Raw genomic sequence first — 16,224 nt, forward strand, 5'->3', positions numbered from 1 at the left:
TAATTCTGAATTAAAGCTTTCAAATTATCACAAACTGTTTAAACTTCCCAAGGATTTCTGGTCTTATTTTCTTAACAACTTTCTTCATTAAACAGTTTTTTTTTCTGCTAAGTTCTTGGCATATAGTAAGTGCAATTAAAAATAATTTAACAAACATTTCTTAAAAAGGAATTGATCTTGGAACATTCACATTCTGAGATCATACATTTATACTTAGAAGCATTCCTAGGAGATTTTGTCGATAGTGAGCCCTTCCTGTGGTATTCATGCATTTTCTTTCCAGAATTTATCAAACCTTTATAGCTTAAACCACATGATTCAGCATCCTACTTCTGGGTATGTATCAAAAGGAAATGAAATCACTATCTTGAGATATCTGCACTCTCATATTCATTGCAACATTATTCACAATAGCCAAGAAATGGAAACAACTCAAGTGTATATCAATTGATGAACGGATAAAGAAGATGTGGTATACATAAATGTATGTACAGTCAATCAAATATTATTCATCCATGAGAAAGAAATCTTGCCATTTGTGACAATATGTATGGGGCAGGATCTTGAAGGCATGTAAAGTGCAATAAGACAGAGAAGGACAAATACAGTTCACCCTTGAACAACCTGGGGGTTAGGGGAATTGACCCCTTCTGTGGTTGAAATAGTCATCCCCCCATTTCCTTTTTCAGGACCTGCCTCAGATACCAAAGTCTTCAGATGCTCAAGTCCCATAGTTGGCACTTTAGTATTCATAGTTTCACATCCTTGGATTCAACCAACTGCAGATGATGCAGTATGTATTTACTGAAAAAAAAATCCATGTATAAGTGCATCTACACAGTTCAAACCTATGTAGTGCCAAGGTCAACTGTACTGTATGGTATCATATAATTTTGATCTAAAAAAGCCAAACTCATAGAAACAGAGGATCAGAATGGTGGTTACCAGGAGCAGGATGTAGAAAAAATTGGGAGATGCTGATCAAAGGGTACAAACTACCAGTTAGAAGATGAATAAGTTCCAGGGATGTAATGTACAGCATCATGACTCTAGTTAACAGTACTGTATTATATGCTTGGAAGCTGCTAAGAGAGCAAATCTTCATACCACAAAGAAAAAAGGTAATGATGTGAGGTGCCAGAGGTGATAACTAGCCTTATTGTGGTAATTATTCCAAATATATGTTTCAAATCATTGCTCTGTACAGCTTAAACTTCATGTTAAGTCAACTGCATCTCAATAAAGCTGGGGGGAAAAAAAAGAAAGATAACCCTGTCTATAACAATCCATAAAAAGCAGAGGAAATAGCTACTTCATAAAATGAGTAGATATATTTTGTGTGTTGCAAACTTACAAGTTTACTTATAAGTAAAACTGTGAACTCAGGAGATGATACTGTAAGCAATAGCTAAAATACACATATACAGAAAAATCTTGAGAGGATGAAAGATTATGGTCTATACAGCTTTAAAGAAGGCAGAATCAAAGTTTAGGGAAAAGGGTGTTGGAATACCAAGCTTTCCACACTAGAGCTTGAATCCACACATCAGTAACAGATGTGTGATACTATTTATATGAAAAAGGACAGCAGTAATATCTAAGAATCTACCATAAAAATGAAATAATTCTAAGATAAAATTGGCCATATGTAATTTTTAAAACTGTCTCAAGTAGAAAAGATTATAAACAGATGACCACTTTGCAACCTTCTCTTTGGATAAAAAATTTAAGTCTCAGCGTAAAACAAATTACTCATAAATCCATAATTTAGTGATCACCACTGCTTACATATTAGTGTATTTATATCTAGCCTTTTTCCCTCAGACTAAATACTCACGTAATACACCACAAACAGGTTTTACTTCATTACAAAATTACAAGCACATACTCTGTATACTCATTTCACTTAACTTATGTTCCCATGTCATTACAAACTTTGGAAGCGTGTTTATGGCACTATAATATTTCAAATTATGGATATTCCATAATTTGGCATTACACTATTTTCAGTTTTTCATTATTATTAAAAATGCTGTGAATAGTCTGTATATATAAATCTTTGAATCTCATTTCCTTGGGAAAAAAATATCTAGAAACATGATTTCTCAGCTAAACAATCTGAATAATTTTAAGATTCTTAAGGTGAACTGCTTTCCACTAACACACTGATATGCCTCATCCATAACCCAGTCTATGAACGTGTTCACTTAGAGTCTATGTTTACACGTCCACCTCTCTAAAGAGACTCTAAACTCCTGTGGGAACTTATGTTCATGGTACATTCATCTTTGTATCCTGGTATCTACCACAGAGTTAATACTAAATAAATGGCTACTGAACTGAGTTACAGCACAATGGCAAAACAGTAATGTCCAGCTGAGAAAGAATAAGAAATCCTCATTAGGAACACACACGTCCTACCTCTGCTGTTGAAGTAAAGGAATCGGTTGATGCGACACTCAGGGTGTCTCTCAGGCTGAAGTCATCCGCATTCCCTTTCATGGTGACATCTGTATCTTTATCTGAAAAGAAAAGGCAAAAAGCTCAGAAGTTGACATTCCTTGTCATTGCCATATTTCATATTCTATTGTTGATTTTTTCTGTTTTTTGTTTAAACTTCAGTCTTTATTAGAATTCTGGAATCTAAAAGAAAAACAATACAAACTGATGGGATATACTCTAACAAGACTCTCAAAGTGCTTCAAACTGATGCTGAACACCACCAAGCAGAGAAAAAAGTACTATATAGTACACAGGAGGCACTTTTATTTTTAAAAAAGATTAAAACTATTTCAGATTTTTAAAGCTTTTGAGTAAATAATAAATTGGTATATAATAACTGGAGTTGATTATCTACCAAGCATGGTAAATCAGAATATGTTATACCACAGGTAGTCTGAAACACAGCAATTTAAATTGCAAGTGGCCTTACCCAAACTGAGATAACTGGCAGGTTCATTTACATTAAATGAGCTATCAGCATAAAATGTTATCTGGCTAGTCATCTGTGATAAACCAACCAATTAAAATAACTCAGGAAGATTTAGTCTTTAGGGTCTACTTTAAAACACTGAAAGGCCTAAAGTGATCAGGGTAGCTCACTGATGTTGATTCTGCTTACTTGAGGGTCAAATATAACTGCCCTCATGATTTTATTTTTATTTATTTATTTTTTTGCCACAGCGCAGTGACTTACGGGTCTTAGTTCCCCAACCAGGGGTTGAATCTGGGCCCTTGACAGTCAGAGCACAGCGTCCTAACCACTGGACTGCCAGGGAATTCCCCACAATGATTTCAAAGGATTAAAAAAGCTTAAAGGCATTTCTAAATGATTAATTTGACCATACCAAGTCAGGCTACCTATTGCCAACACCTAGCATTCTGAATGTGGATGTCAGTATCTTCACATACTATCATCCGGAATCTTAACTGTTGATGTTACACTTTAATTGGTACAGCCACTATGGAGAATAGTACAGAAATTCCTTTAAAAACTAAAAACAGAACTACCATATCATCCTGCAATACCTCTTCTGAGCATACACATCCAGAGAAAAACATGGTCCGAAAGGATACATGCACCCCAATGGTCAATGCAGCACTGTTTATAATAGCCAAGACATGGAAACAACTTCAATTGTCCACTAGCAGAGGAATGGATAAAGAAGATGTAGTACATATATACAATAGAATATTACTCAGCCATTATAAAGAATGAAATAATGCCATTTGCAGCAACAGGAATGGACCTAGAGATTGTTGTACCGAGTGAAATAAGTCAGAAAAAGAAAAATATGTATGATACTGCTTATATGCAAAATAAATCTTACAAATGAACTTACAAAACATTAAGACTCAGAGACTGAATTTATGGTTGGGGGATGGGGGAGGTATACATTGGGAGTTTGGGATTGACACATACACACTGCTGTATTTAAAATGGATAACCAACAAGGACCTACTGTATAGCACAGGGAACTCTGCTCAATATTATGTAACAACCTAAATGGGAAAAGAATTTGAAAAAGAATAGAAACATGTGTATGTATAACAATCACTTTGCTGTACACCTGAAACTATCACAACATTGCTAATCAACTATATTCCAACATAAAACGAAGTTTAAAGAAATTATATTTTCAAACAAATTCAATACCTGTTTATAGATCTGACTACACTGTAGCAAGAAGTGATACTCTTCAAATTCTATCACAAGAATAAAAAAGCAAAGAACAAAATATACAGATTTTTATTTTCATTTTCAATCTGCTAAGTGTGTCAGATACTTTATCTTCTTTGAAAAGAAATCAGAAATCTTTGGCTTTCATTCATCCAGATTTCTATTCCATCATTTTTCCCCAAATAAAGTTCATTATCTTTACCATAAATGTTCCAAATCCCATTTACAACCCCCAAATACCAGAAAATAGACATTTTGTGATTCTCTACAGGAAGTGTAAAGTTTTTAAAACAGTCCAAACCATTAATTTAGTTGAAATTCAAAAGATTTCCAACCAATCTGTATTATTATCTCTAAGCCAAGCAGAAGAGCAAATTGGGACAAAGTTCATCAATTCCTATCAATTAAGTATAAATACACATAGCATATTTTTTTCTGCTTTACATTTGGTGGGACCATGGTTGACATTTTAACTATTTATCTTCCAAATTTAAGTTATAATTGTTTTCCAATAAAGCTTACATCAATCCTTTTAAAATACCTAACTTCTCACTTCAAAATCCTACTAATAAATAACTATTAACAGAACGAAATCTGAGGTTAAATTATTCTATTTTCAAAAACACAAGTCCTTTTAGGAATTTAAAATTTTTTCAAGCTTGAGAATAAATTGTTTTACACTTATAAATAGCTGTAATACTATTATTTGGGGCACTCAGTTATCCCTGAAAAATTTCCAATATTCTCTTTTCAATGTATGTATGCTTTTTGAAAATTATTCACAAAATTAAATCAGCATTCACAACTTTCCAACTTTTATCTTCTTAATTATTTCCCATTGTTGGTACTAATTCTGCAAAAAGAAATCATAATACAACCTTCATTATCCCAAAAGCATAATTAAAGTGGGATTAAGTTACAAGTCAACTAAGTTAAATCTTGGTTCCATATGCCTTTTGCTATTTTCGGAGTGGAACACAGACATTTATCTTATGTCACTTTACCTTTCAGACATTACCCAGGAGCTGTTAAAAGTCTGTTTTACTTCACTCAACAGTAACTAGCCATTCAATGTCATCCAGATGAGTTACCATGGTTGTACTTTATTTTTAAAAAAAGCTAACAAAGAAAAATGGCTCAGAGGAATTGGAAAGTTTTATTCATTAAACTCAACTTCATAAACCACAGACCATACCTCTCATTTCAGTAATTGTTATGATTCCTGGAATGGCAGCTTAATAATTATGAAGAGAAATAATACATCTGTTTTTTAGATAAGCCAGCAAAAAGTATAAAGAAAGAATATTGGGTAATATCTCAAATTAACTGCTTTCATGTAGTTTTAAAATTTAAAATACATTTTCTAAAAGTATCATTAACTTAATTATTAAAAGACATGGAAAGCAAGGAAAATTAAAAACCAAAGGCTTCATCTTAGTCAATAGTTTTAGAAAATTCTTACCAAATTCTTCTTAGGAAAAAAATGCTAAAACCATAAGATATCATTACACATCTACCAGAATGATCAATTTGAGGAAAAAATGGCCATTTTTTTGTTAAGGGTATACAACAATGAAACTTACACATCACTGGTAGAAACAGCTGATAAAACCACTGTGGAAAGTTTGGCCATTATCTATCAAAGTTCAAGATTGCATTCTTATGACTTTGCAATTCTCTCCTTGGGTGTGTTTTACAGAAATATGTGCTTAAATGCACAGAAATATTCATAACAGCACTGATTACAGTAACCCCAAACTGGAAAGAAAACAACTATCCGTCTACCACAGAATACACAAACTGTGGTGTATTTATACAATTAAATACTATACAACAATAAAACTGAATGAACTGCTGCTACATGCAGGAACACAAGTGAATTTCACAACATGTTGAGTAAAAAATGTTATGCATGATTTCATTCAAATAAAATTTAAAAAAACAGGCAAAACTAAATAAGAGTGATCAGGACTACACACTTGGTTGGTAAAACTATAAAGAAAAGCCAGAAAGTAATTAGCATGAGCTTCAGGACAGGGGGCTAATTTGGGGGGTTGGTAGTAAGGTTATTTATTGGGAGGGGGTACAGAAGAATCTTTTAGGGAGCTGGCAATGCTTTATTTTTCTATCTTCTAACAGGTACACAAGAGGGTATGATAAATCACTGTGATATTTTGTTTTGTGCACAGTTCTTCTAAGGGTTTAAATAAAAGGAAAGAAAAATGATATCTATGGATCTTGGCCCCTGATGGCTGAAAAAACAAAATACTTTCCATATTTCAATGTCCACAATGAAGCTGTAAATTATTAGATATGAATTTTATTCCCTGATAGAATAAGTATCTAAATGATACTAAATTCAAAACGTCAAAAAATCTGGTAAGTCTGGTTATGTACAAGAGCAAACTGAAAAAAGTCTGGTTAAGTACAAGAGCAAACTGAAAAGAGCACCCTCTAGGGAAACACCAGTAGCAATAGCAGAGTCTAATGCCACGCGTGTGTACCACTCACAATCTTTCTTCTCCAAGCTCACTGATTTTTCTTTGCTATTTAATGATTGTTTTCAAATTTTAAGTGAGAATTTTTAGGTGGAGATAATGAACTATTCTCAGGAAGAAGACAAATTATGAGGTGTGTAATCTAATTTTAACAATAAAATTGTGATTAATAAACATTTATTTTGCACATACTAAACTCCAGAAACCAAATACACGTTTCACATATATTATCTAATAATTCTCACAATAATCCTACCTTTTTAAGGTAGGTACTCTTTTTTTTCTTTTTATTTTCAAAAAGTTAAGGGACAGGAAGGTCAAGTAACTTGGCCTATAGTCACACCATTTAGAAATGGAATGGCAGGATTCAAACTCAGGTCATTTGACACCAGATTCCGGGCTATGAGGGCTTCCCTGGTGGCTCAGATGGTAAAGAATCTGCTTGCAATGCAGGAAACCTGGGTCTGATCCCTGGGTTCGAAAGATCCCCTGGAGGAGGGCATGGCAACCCACTCCAGTATTCTTGCCTGGAGATTCCCATGGACAGAGGAGCCTGGCGGGCTAGAGTCCATGGGGTCACAAAGAGTCGGACATGACTGAACTAATGCTAATTGTTGAGCCTCTCCTATATTTTTCCAGGGTCATTTTGCCTGTTATATGACTTTATCTTGTTTTGAGAGCACTGTTAAAATTCTTATGTTTCCATATATTGAATTAATTAAACTTATGATACTATAAACCTGAAATATGCAGCTTAAGCCCCTTAAGGATTCATCATTAACCTTAGAAGTACCTAAAAAAAAGCTTTTCACATAATTGGATGTCTAAATACAAAAAAATGTACCATGGGTTACCTCACTGGCTCTTAGAGGAGCAGCTTTTCTTTTTTTAACCTTCTTAAATAGTAATTCTAACATTTTTAAGAACATTTTTTTTACATGTCTCAATCACCCAGAACTTTTAAAATATTCATACACAGACATAAACTATGTTCTTCTCTGGAAGAACACTGAAAGAATAATGTTTACTTTTAACTAAATAGTCAAATAGCTTAGGCCAAAAATCTGACTGGATTCAAGCCTTCCTCCTCCTTTCACAATCTCATAATTCACATATTACTTAAGTTTTTTTCCAAGACAGAATTTGCTTGAAAGTTATAAAAGGAAAAAATCAGAAGACACTTCAGCTCTGGAACTTGGAACCTTAGGCCTGGATCTATTTTCTTTAAACCAATCCAAGTGGGTTTTCAACATGTCTCACTTTTGCCATCCCCAGACATGGTCCATTTTATGTCACTTAGAAGGCATCAGCTTTATTTTAACTTCAACAGATTCTAGTGGAGATTCCAAAGATGCCACTCTTCTTTTCAAATCCAGGCTGTCCACTGTGGATTTTGTAACACCAGCAAGAAGAGGATGTCTGCCAAATGTCTCAATGTCATCTGACTTCTATGTCAGCAGCTATTCTCCAGATGATTTTTAGCAGTTAAAATATGATTTGGAACCTTGTCTTTTCTACGGTTTTATTAAAAATGGAAAAGGTCCGCTGCTGACAAGACAAGCTATTTTCCAGAATCTTCTATAATCTGTTAAAATAATTAAGAAATCTAGAAAATTACTGCAGTTGTTTACCCTGTATAACTATCTGTTCCATCCATACTGAGGATAATTTTTTATTCTCATTTATTTTAATACTAAAAACAAAGTGGAATACAAAAACCAAAAACAATGGGGCGGGGGGAATTGGATGAAGGTAGTCAAAGATACAAATTTCGAGTTATGTAATGTACAACATGATAAATATAATTAACACTGCTGTATGTTATATATGAATGTTGTTAAGAGTGTAAATCCTAAGAGTTCACATCACAATGAAAAAACACTTTTTTCTGTTTCTTTAATTTTGCACCAATATGAGATGATGGATGTTTGCTAAACTTACTGTGGTAATCATTTTATGATGTATGTAAGTCAAATCATTATTCGGTATGCCTTAAAATTACACAGTGCTATATGTCAATTACAGTTTAATAAAACTGGAAGGAAAAAAAACATAATTTCAGAAAGAGGAATAGTTAAGTGAGCTAACATGATATTTTCTTGATTTTTCCCTTGATGAGCCTTAACACTGAAAAGAATAACAATGAAATCTCCTAAAACAAAAGAAAGGCTATCTAATCAAATCAAGTCTTACTTTATCATCACGTACACAATTTTGCCTATATGAAACAACACATGCACAAACCAGCCCCATACTACGCGGCACTGCTCAATGTTTCCACAACAGTTGTCTCTGGCTTCCCCTACTTATCAAAACTTCTTAGACGCCATGATTGGCCAATGAAACAACTGTGATTTCCTAACTGGGAAATACAGCTGCTGATGCAAAACGAGTAACAGAAGAAAAGAAAAAGGAATAACAGCATTTTATATCTTTTTTTAGGAGAAGAGAAAAGTAACTGGATAACCTAAAGGGCAAAAAGTAATAAAGGGTAAGTCCGACGTTATAGAGACTTTAATGGGGCGACTAGCACTGCTAGTCAATCTGTACACTACACAAAAGGTCCCTGGTCAATGGGACAAAGGAGGCGAACTCTAACCCACATCTTGGGCCTATATTATCCTGGAAGATGGACTTTTTCTTATCACAAAGGTGCCCTTCCCAAGGGCCTGTTGTTGTATAGTTGCTTAGTCATGTCTGACTCTTTTGCAATCCCATGGACTGTAGCCTATCAGGCTCCTCTGTCCATAGGCTTTCCTAGGCAGGAATACTGGAGCAGGTCGCCCTTCCCTTCTCCGGGGATCTTCCTGCATTTCCTACATTGGCAGATTCTTTGAGCCATGAGGGAAGCCCACTCCCAAGGGGCTACATAGGCCTTTATCTACATCAAACAAAGGCCTTGGATGGGTTAGTGTAGGTCCTGCACTTCAAAATCCAAGTGGGTAAGATATAACTTGAATACATAAAAAGCAAAGTCAAGAAGCAGGGATTTCCTTTTTATGTGGCACCCCAGCAATTTTCATTATACTGCTTTCATCTCTGAACCTATTTTGACTTGTAAACCCCAGTTAGACTTCATTTTGTAGTATTATTAAACATTTTGAAATTAGGATTATGAGCCTTAATGCATGACAGGAAGTTATGGGGCAAATTTCTCACGTGTTCTGCAATTTGCAGTATATATATTTAGAAGTCTGAGTATACAAGTTAAGCCTGTAATTCATGTCACCTCCTAAAAATAAACCCTCAGGGAGTTTATCCTCTGACCACAGTGATTCTGCATGGAAGGAAAGGGACGAGGTCTTAAAGCGTCAACTGTCTGACGTTTGACATAAGACAATAGGTTGAGGTTATTTCCTCTTGCTGCCAGCTCTTTCAATCTCACTAAGTGTTCTACCTGGCTGCTTACCAGAAAGAAGAAAAACATTTCTCTAGTGGTCAGGAGGTCCCACTTTACAGCTTTTCCTGTTCTCTGCCAGAAAATATGTACAGTCAGTACTGCTGCTGTTGCTAAGTCACTTCAGTAACGTCCAACTCTGTGCGACCACCGCACATAGATGGCAGTCCACCAGGCTCCTCTGTCCCTGGGATTCTCCAGGCAAGAATACTGGAGTAGGTTGCCATTTCCTTCTTCAACAGTCAGTACTAGGCTGGAAAAATCCCTAATTTTCCCTGTCTCAATGAAGTCCTATGCATAAGTAAGCAGAAAGAAAGATGGATAAAATACTTAAACTGTATCAGTAAATGCTCCCACAATCTCCTGCAAACAGGTAAATTTAATTAAATGACTTCTTATCATTCTCAGCGGCTCCCTTTGGCCTAAATGTATAAAACAAAGACTTTCAAGATTTATCTTCTGCCCACCTTTCTAGATTCCTTTCCCACCACTCTCTTACTTACACTGTGTTCCCAAGATGTATCAAACAACTTACAGTTCCCTAAACAGGCCCCACTTTCCACCTTGACCCATGTTGTTCCCTCCACTGGGAAAAACCTTTTTTCCTATTCCTGATGGACCTTCTGCAAGCACACTTCTGTATGACACCTCCAGAGCACCTTCTAAACACATTATTACAGCACTTTTTTATTAAAATAAAAAAATTTAATGCCTATCTTCAAAGACAGATTCTGGGTTGCCTAAAAGCAAGAGTGAGAGCTTCTTCACTCTAGTCCCTCCAGTGTCTTATACCGTGTTTGACATACACCAGGAAATCAAACGTTGACTAAATAAATATTCCAGCCCTAAGACTCTGAGTTCATTCTGTTAAAAAAAATAGATTATAAAAAGGCCTAAACACATATCTGAAATATGCAGTGATGCTGTTAAGCTACAAAAATTCCTGGTTTGTTTCTAAGGGCTAAATTTATAATTTATTCATACACATCACTATGAAAGAATTTCAAAGTCCTTTGCTTTAGCCAAAAAAATCAACACTTATCAAACTCATGGTTTCAGAGTTGCCTTCTAACACAGCTATTGCAAACACATACTATTCTTTATAGAATCTGTAAACATACAGCAACATGGATGCAACTAGAGATTATCATATTAAGTGAAGTAAGTCAGAAAGACAAATACTATATGCTATCACTTATAAAAGAAATCTAAAATATGACACAAATGAGCCTATATATGAAACAGAAATAGAATCATGGACATAGAGAATAGACTGGTGGTGCCAAGAGGGAGGGGGTGGGAGAGGGTAGGCGTGGGAGTTTGGGATTGCTGCTGCTGCTGCTGCTGCTGCTGCTGCTAAGTCGCTTCAGTCGTGTCCGACTCTGTGTGACCCCATAGAAAGGCAGCCCATCAGGCTCCACCGTCCCTGGGATTCTCCAGGCAAGAACACTGGAGTGGGTTGCCATTTCCTTCTCCAATGCATGAAAGTGAAAAGTGAAAGTGAAGTCGCTCAGTCGTGTCCGACTCTTAGTGACCCCATGGACTGCAGCCCACCAGGCTCCTCCGTCCATGGGATTTTCCAGGCAAGAGTACTGGAATGGGGTGCCATTGCCTTCTCCGGAGTTCGGGATTAGCAGACGCAACTAGTATACATAGAATGGATAAACAACAAGGTCCTACTTAGATCACAGGGAACTATATTCGATATTCTGTGATAAACCATAGTGAAAAAGAATGTGTATGTTATATATATATATACACATATATGTGTATGTTATATATATATATACATATATATATTACACACACATATATATGTATATATATGTATAATTGAGATAATTAGCTGTATCTTTGCTTATTTGCTTCAATCGTCTCCAACTTTTTGTGACTCCATGGACTAGAGCCACCAGGCTCCTCTGTCCATAGGATTTCCCACACAAGAATGTTAGAGTGGGTTGCCATTTCCTTCTCCAGGGAATCTTCCTGTCCCAGGGATCGAACCCGTTTCTATTGCGTCCCCTGCGTTGGCAGGCAGGTTCTTTACCGTTAGCACTACCTGGGAAGAATTTGCTGTACAGCAGTTATTAACACAATACTGTAAATCAGCTATACCTCAATTTAAAAAAGAGAGAAATGTAAGCAAACTATAAAGCCCAATTAATTTTAGAAGAGATCTAAAATAGAGATTCCTTAAATTATGTTTGCTGTAAAACATATCAACTAAATAATGTGCCCAAGAAACTGTAAACAAGCTTCATCTGTCATTAATCAGGTTTATTTTTACACTCGTATTAAATTCAGCATTTTGGTCCTGCCCTAATAGTCTAACCAAAGTGAGTAAAAAATAGCCTTACTTCCTCAATGCACTGTTACAGAAACAAACTACCAAACCATGTATTGGTGTACACTCTGCATGATATGAAGATAAGAAAAGTCTCCTAAAATATAAAGCATTCCTTGGTGTCAGGTTTTAATCCCATAGTCTACCAATCTCTCATTAGTTGTTGTGATCAACTAAAGTCTAACTTTTTTTCCAAAATAATTCAAATAACATAAATTTCTGTTTAATACAATAGATATATATACTTTCATTATACAATATTTGATATGTACAAAAACTATACATAGCATAGGTGTGTATAATATTTTGAATCAAAATACTGAAATAAACATTTGTGAATCTACTACTCATTTTCAGCCACTTGTTTTTTTTGGCCACACGGTGCATTATGCTTCCCAACCAGAGATGGAACGTGGGTACACTGCTGTGCAAGTGCAACGTCCTAACCAATGGACTGCCAGGCAAGTCCCTACAACCATGTTACAAAACTTACAAAATACTGGAAGGACTGATGCTGAAGCTGAAACTGCAACACTTTGGCCACCTGATGCAAAGAACTGACTCATTGGAAAAGACCCTGATGCTGGGAAAGACTGAAGGTAGGAGGAGAAGGGGACCACAGAGGATGAGATGGTTGGATGGCATCACTGACTCAATGGACATGAGTTTGAGTAGACTCTGGGAGTTGGTGATGGACAGGGAGACCTGGCATGCTGCACTCCATGGGGTCGCAGAGTCAGACACGACTGAGAGATTGAACTGAACTGAATTGAAAGGAGAAAAGTATAATCATGCAGAAGACAGTACTGTAGATTCTCATGATATATGAGTCTCCAAATAAATTTCAGAGATATTCAGTAAAAACAGCAGCAGATAACCAACGATAACCACATGTCCCAAACCAGATCTGTTTACTTTTAAGTTCTTATCTTAGGCTCTTAAGCAGGCTGAGGGCACTTCAGTTGGGAAGTATGGGAAAGAATGGAGGTGGGAAAGATAAAAGAAGGGTCTTCTGCTTTGTAGAAGGAGCTTAAGCTCTGTGTTTTACAAAATAGCTCACTGAGGTTTATACTAATTTATATGATATTGCTTTCTAACTGCCAATCAGACCACAAATAACCTGAAAACAGGCACGTTAGTCCTTATTTCATCTGCATGTCATCACACATAAAGCATATAATAAACAATTAAATAAATAGTTGCAAGTTGACTTTTAAGCTGTAATTCACCTTAGCAGTCTTCACAAGTCCCTACGTAAATGCTCTTGTACCTAACTGGGAGGCTACAGCAATAGAGGCACAGTCTTTGATTCTGTGTAGCAGGCCAGCTAACTCACAGTCTTCCTTTGTAAACAGCTCTTCAGAGGCAAAAAGACTCTAAGAATCTGTCCAGAGCAGTAAGGTGGGGGGGCGGGGGGCGGTGTGGGCGGGACGGGGGAAGTCTGGAAGAAAGAAAGGAACACACAAAGGTTGGAAAAAAAGCAGAAGAGTTGAAAAGAAGGAAAATAAACAGGCTATCATTTGCAGATATGCGGTCTAGATAAAAATTCCAAAAGAACCTATGACAAATTACTAGTGGTGCAACTAATATGAGTTAACAAGTGTTGCTGATAATCAGATCAGATCAGATCAGTCGCTCAGTCGTGTCTGACTCTTTGCAACCCCATGAATAGCAGCACGCCAGGCCTCCCTGTCCATCACCAACTCCCAGAGTTCACTGAGACTCACGGCCATCGAGTCAATGATGCCATCCAGCCATCTCATCCTCTGTCGTCCCCTTCTCCTCCTGCCCCCAATCCCTCCCAGCATCAGAGTCTTTTCCAATGAGTCAACTCTTCACGTGAGGTGGCCAAAGTACTGGAGTTTCAGCTTTAGCATCATTCCTTCCAAAGAAATCCCAGGGCTGATCTCCTTCAGAATGGACTGGTTGGATTTCCTTGCAGTCCAAGGGACTCTCAAGAGTCTTCTCCAACACCACAGTTCAAAAGCATCAATTCTTCAGCGCTCAGCCTTCTTCACAGTCCAACTCTCACATCCATACATGACCACAGGAAAAACCATAGCCTTTTCACTGCTTTTTTAGAACTGCTTTGGCTATTCTTAAGCCCTTTGCTTTTCCCTGTGAAGTTTAGGACAGCTTGTCAAGCTTCATGAAAACGCCTCTTGAGATTTTGGTTATGTTAGGTCAACTTCATAAGGTGACCTAGTATTATGAAAAATTTACATCTTCATTACATTAACGTTTCCATCTACAAACATAATATGGCTCTTTATTTACTTAAATCTTGTATGTCTTTCATAATTTTTTATGGTTTCTCCATACAGGTCTTATATATCTTTATTCCTAGGTCTCTGATAGTTTTGTTGTCATTGTACATGGTACTTTTTCTGAATTTATTTTCTAATTTTTTATTACTGGTATCCAAAATATTGTTGATGCTGATAATACTCAAATGTAAATATCAACAATATTTTGGATACCAGTAATAAAAAATTAGAAAATAAATTCAGAAAAAGTACCATGTACAATGACAACAAAACTATAAGAGACCTAGGAATAAAGATATATAAGACCTGTAAGGAGAAACCATAAAAAATTATGAAAGACATACAAGATTTAAGTAAATAAAGAGCCATATTATGTTTGTAGATGGAAACGTTAATGCAATGAAGATGTAAATTTTTCATAATACTAGGTCACCTTATGAAGTTGACCTAACATAACCAAAATCTCAAGAGGCGTTTTCATGAAGCTTGACAAGCTGTCCTAAACTTCACAGGGAAAAGCAAAGGGCTTAAGAATAGCCAAAGCAGTTCTAAAAAAGCAGTGAATTAACTCACCCTACCAGGTATCCAGACTCATTATAAAACTTCATAAAGCTATAGTAATTAAGATACTAGAAACCAATGCAGAAACAGATAAACAGAACAAAACAAGAGAGTCCAGAGAAGACACACATATAAAACAACTTTACATATGAGAGGGTGTATTTCAAATCAGTAAGAACAGAACACATCATTCAATGAATGGTACTGAGGCCACTATTTATCCAAATGTTTAAAACAAAAAACGGAGTAATAATATACATTTTAAAAAATCAGCTTCTAACCAATTCCACAATAGGTGGAAAAAAATGATTCACAGCATGTTTAATTATGCAAAGGAAGAGTATCAGTAAAAAAGAAAAAAAGAAAAAGAAATATATGGTAAATTTAATAAAAACCTGGAGTTGATTATAAAACTACAATCTTAGAGAAGAATTTCAGTTTTGGAAGATATAGTCTGGCTGGAATATATGGGAAACAGTAAAACAAATAGAATCAGAAAAGTGATCTAAGAACCTGGGAGTGACAAGATGAGAGTTTTGCATCAAGAAGATAACTTCAGAAACAAGGTACAGATTTCCTGGGGGGAGAGATGGGAGGCAGGAACCCTATTGGAGGATTCTTAAATCCAAGCAAAATATAATGAGGGTGCAGAGAAAGGAGAACAAATAACAGCTATATTATGGAGGTAGAATTGACAGATATGTAGATGACACCATCCTTATGGCAGAAAGTGAAGAGGAACTAAAAAGCCTCTTGATGAAAGTGAAAGAGGAGAGTGAAAAAGTTGGCTTAAAGCTCAACATTCAGAAAACTAAGATCATGGCATCTGGTCCCATCACTTCATGGGAAATAGATGGGGAAACAGTGGAAACAGTGCCAGACTTTATTTTTTTGGGCTCCAAAATCACTGCAGATGGTGACTGCAGCCATGAAATTAAAAGACACTTACTCTTTGGAAGGAAAGTTATGACCAACCT

At 36.0% G+C, this 16,224-nt stretch overlaps 1 protein-coding gene across 1 annotated transcript in view; it reads right to left on the reverse strand.

Annotated features, from left to right (window-relative positions):
- The window catches only part of MIGA1 (mitoguardin 1), a 77,705-nt gene that overhangs the window by 23,532 nt on the left and 37,949 nt on the right, over window positions 1-16,224 (reverse strand). Inside the window, exon 8 of the mRNA XM_024990105.2 lies at window positions 2,422-2,522. Coding sequence (XP_024845873.2) covers window positions 2,422-2,522 — 101 coding nt within the window. The remainder of the gene's footprint in view (window positions 1-2,421; window positions 2,523-16,224) is intronic.

The sequence above is a fragment of the Bos taurus genome, chromosome 3, assembly GCF_002263795.3.
Source record: "Bos taurus isolate L1 Dominette 01449 registration number 42190680 breed Hereford chromosome 3, ARS-UCD2.0, whole genome shotgun sequence".
Taxonomy (NCBI): domain Eukaryota; kingdom Metazoa; phylum Chordata; class Mammalia; order Artiodactyla; family Bovidae; genus Bos; species Bos taurus.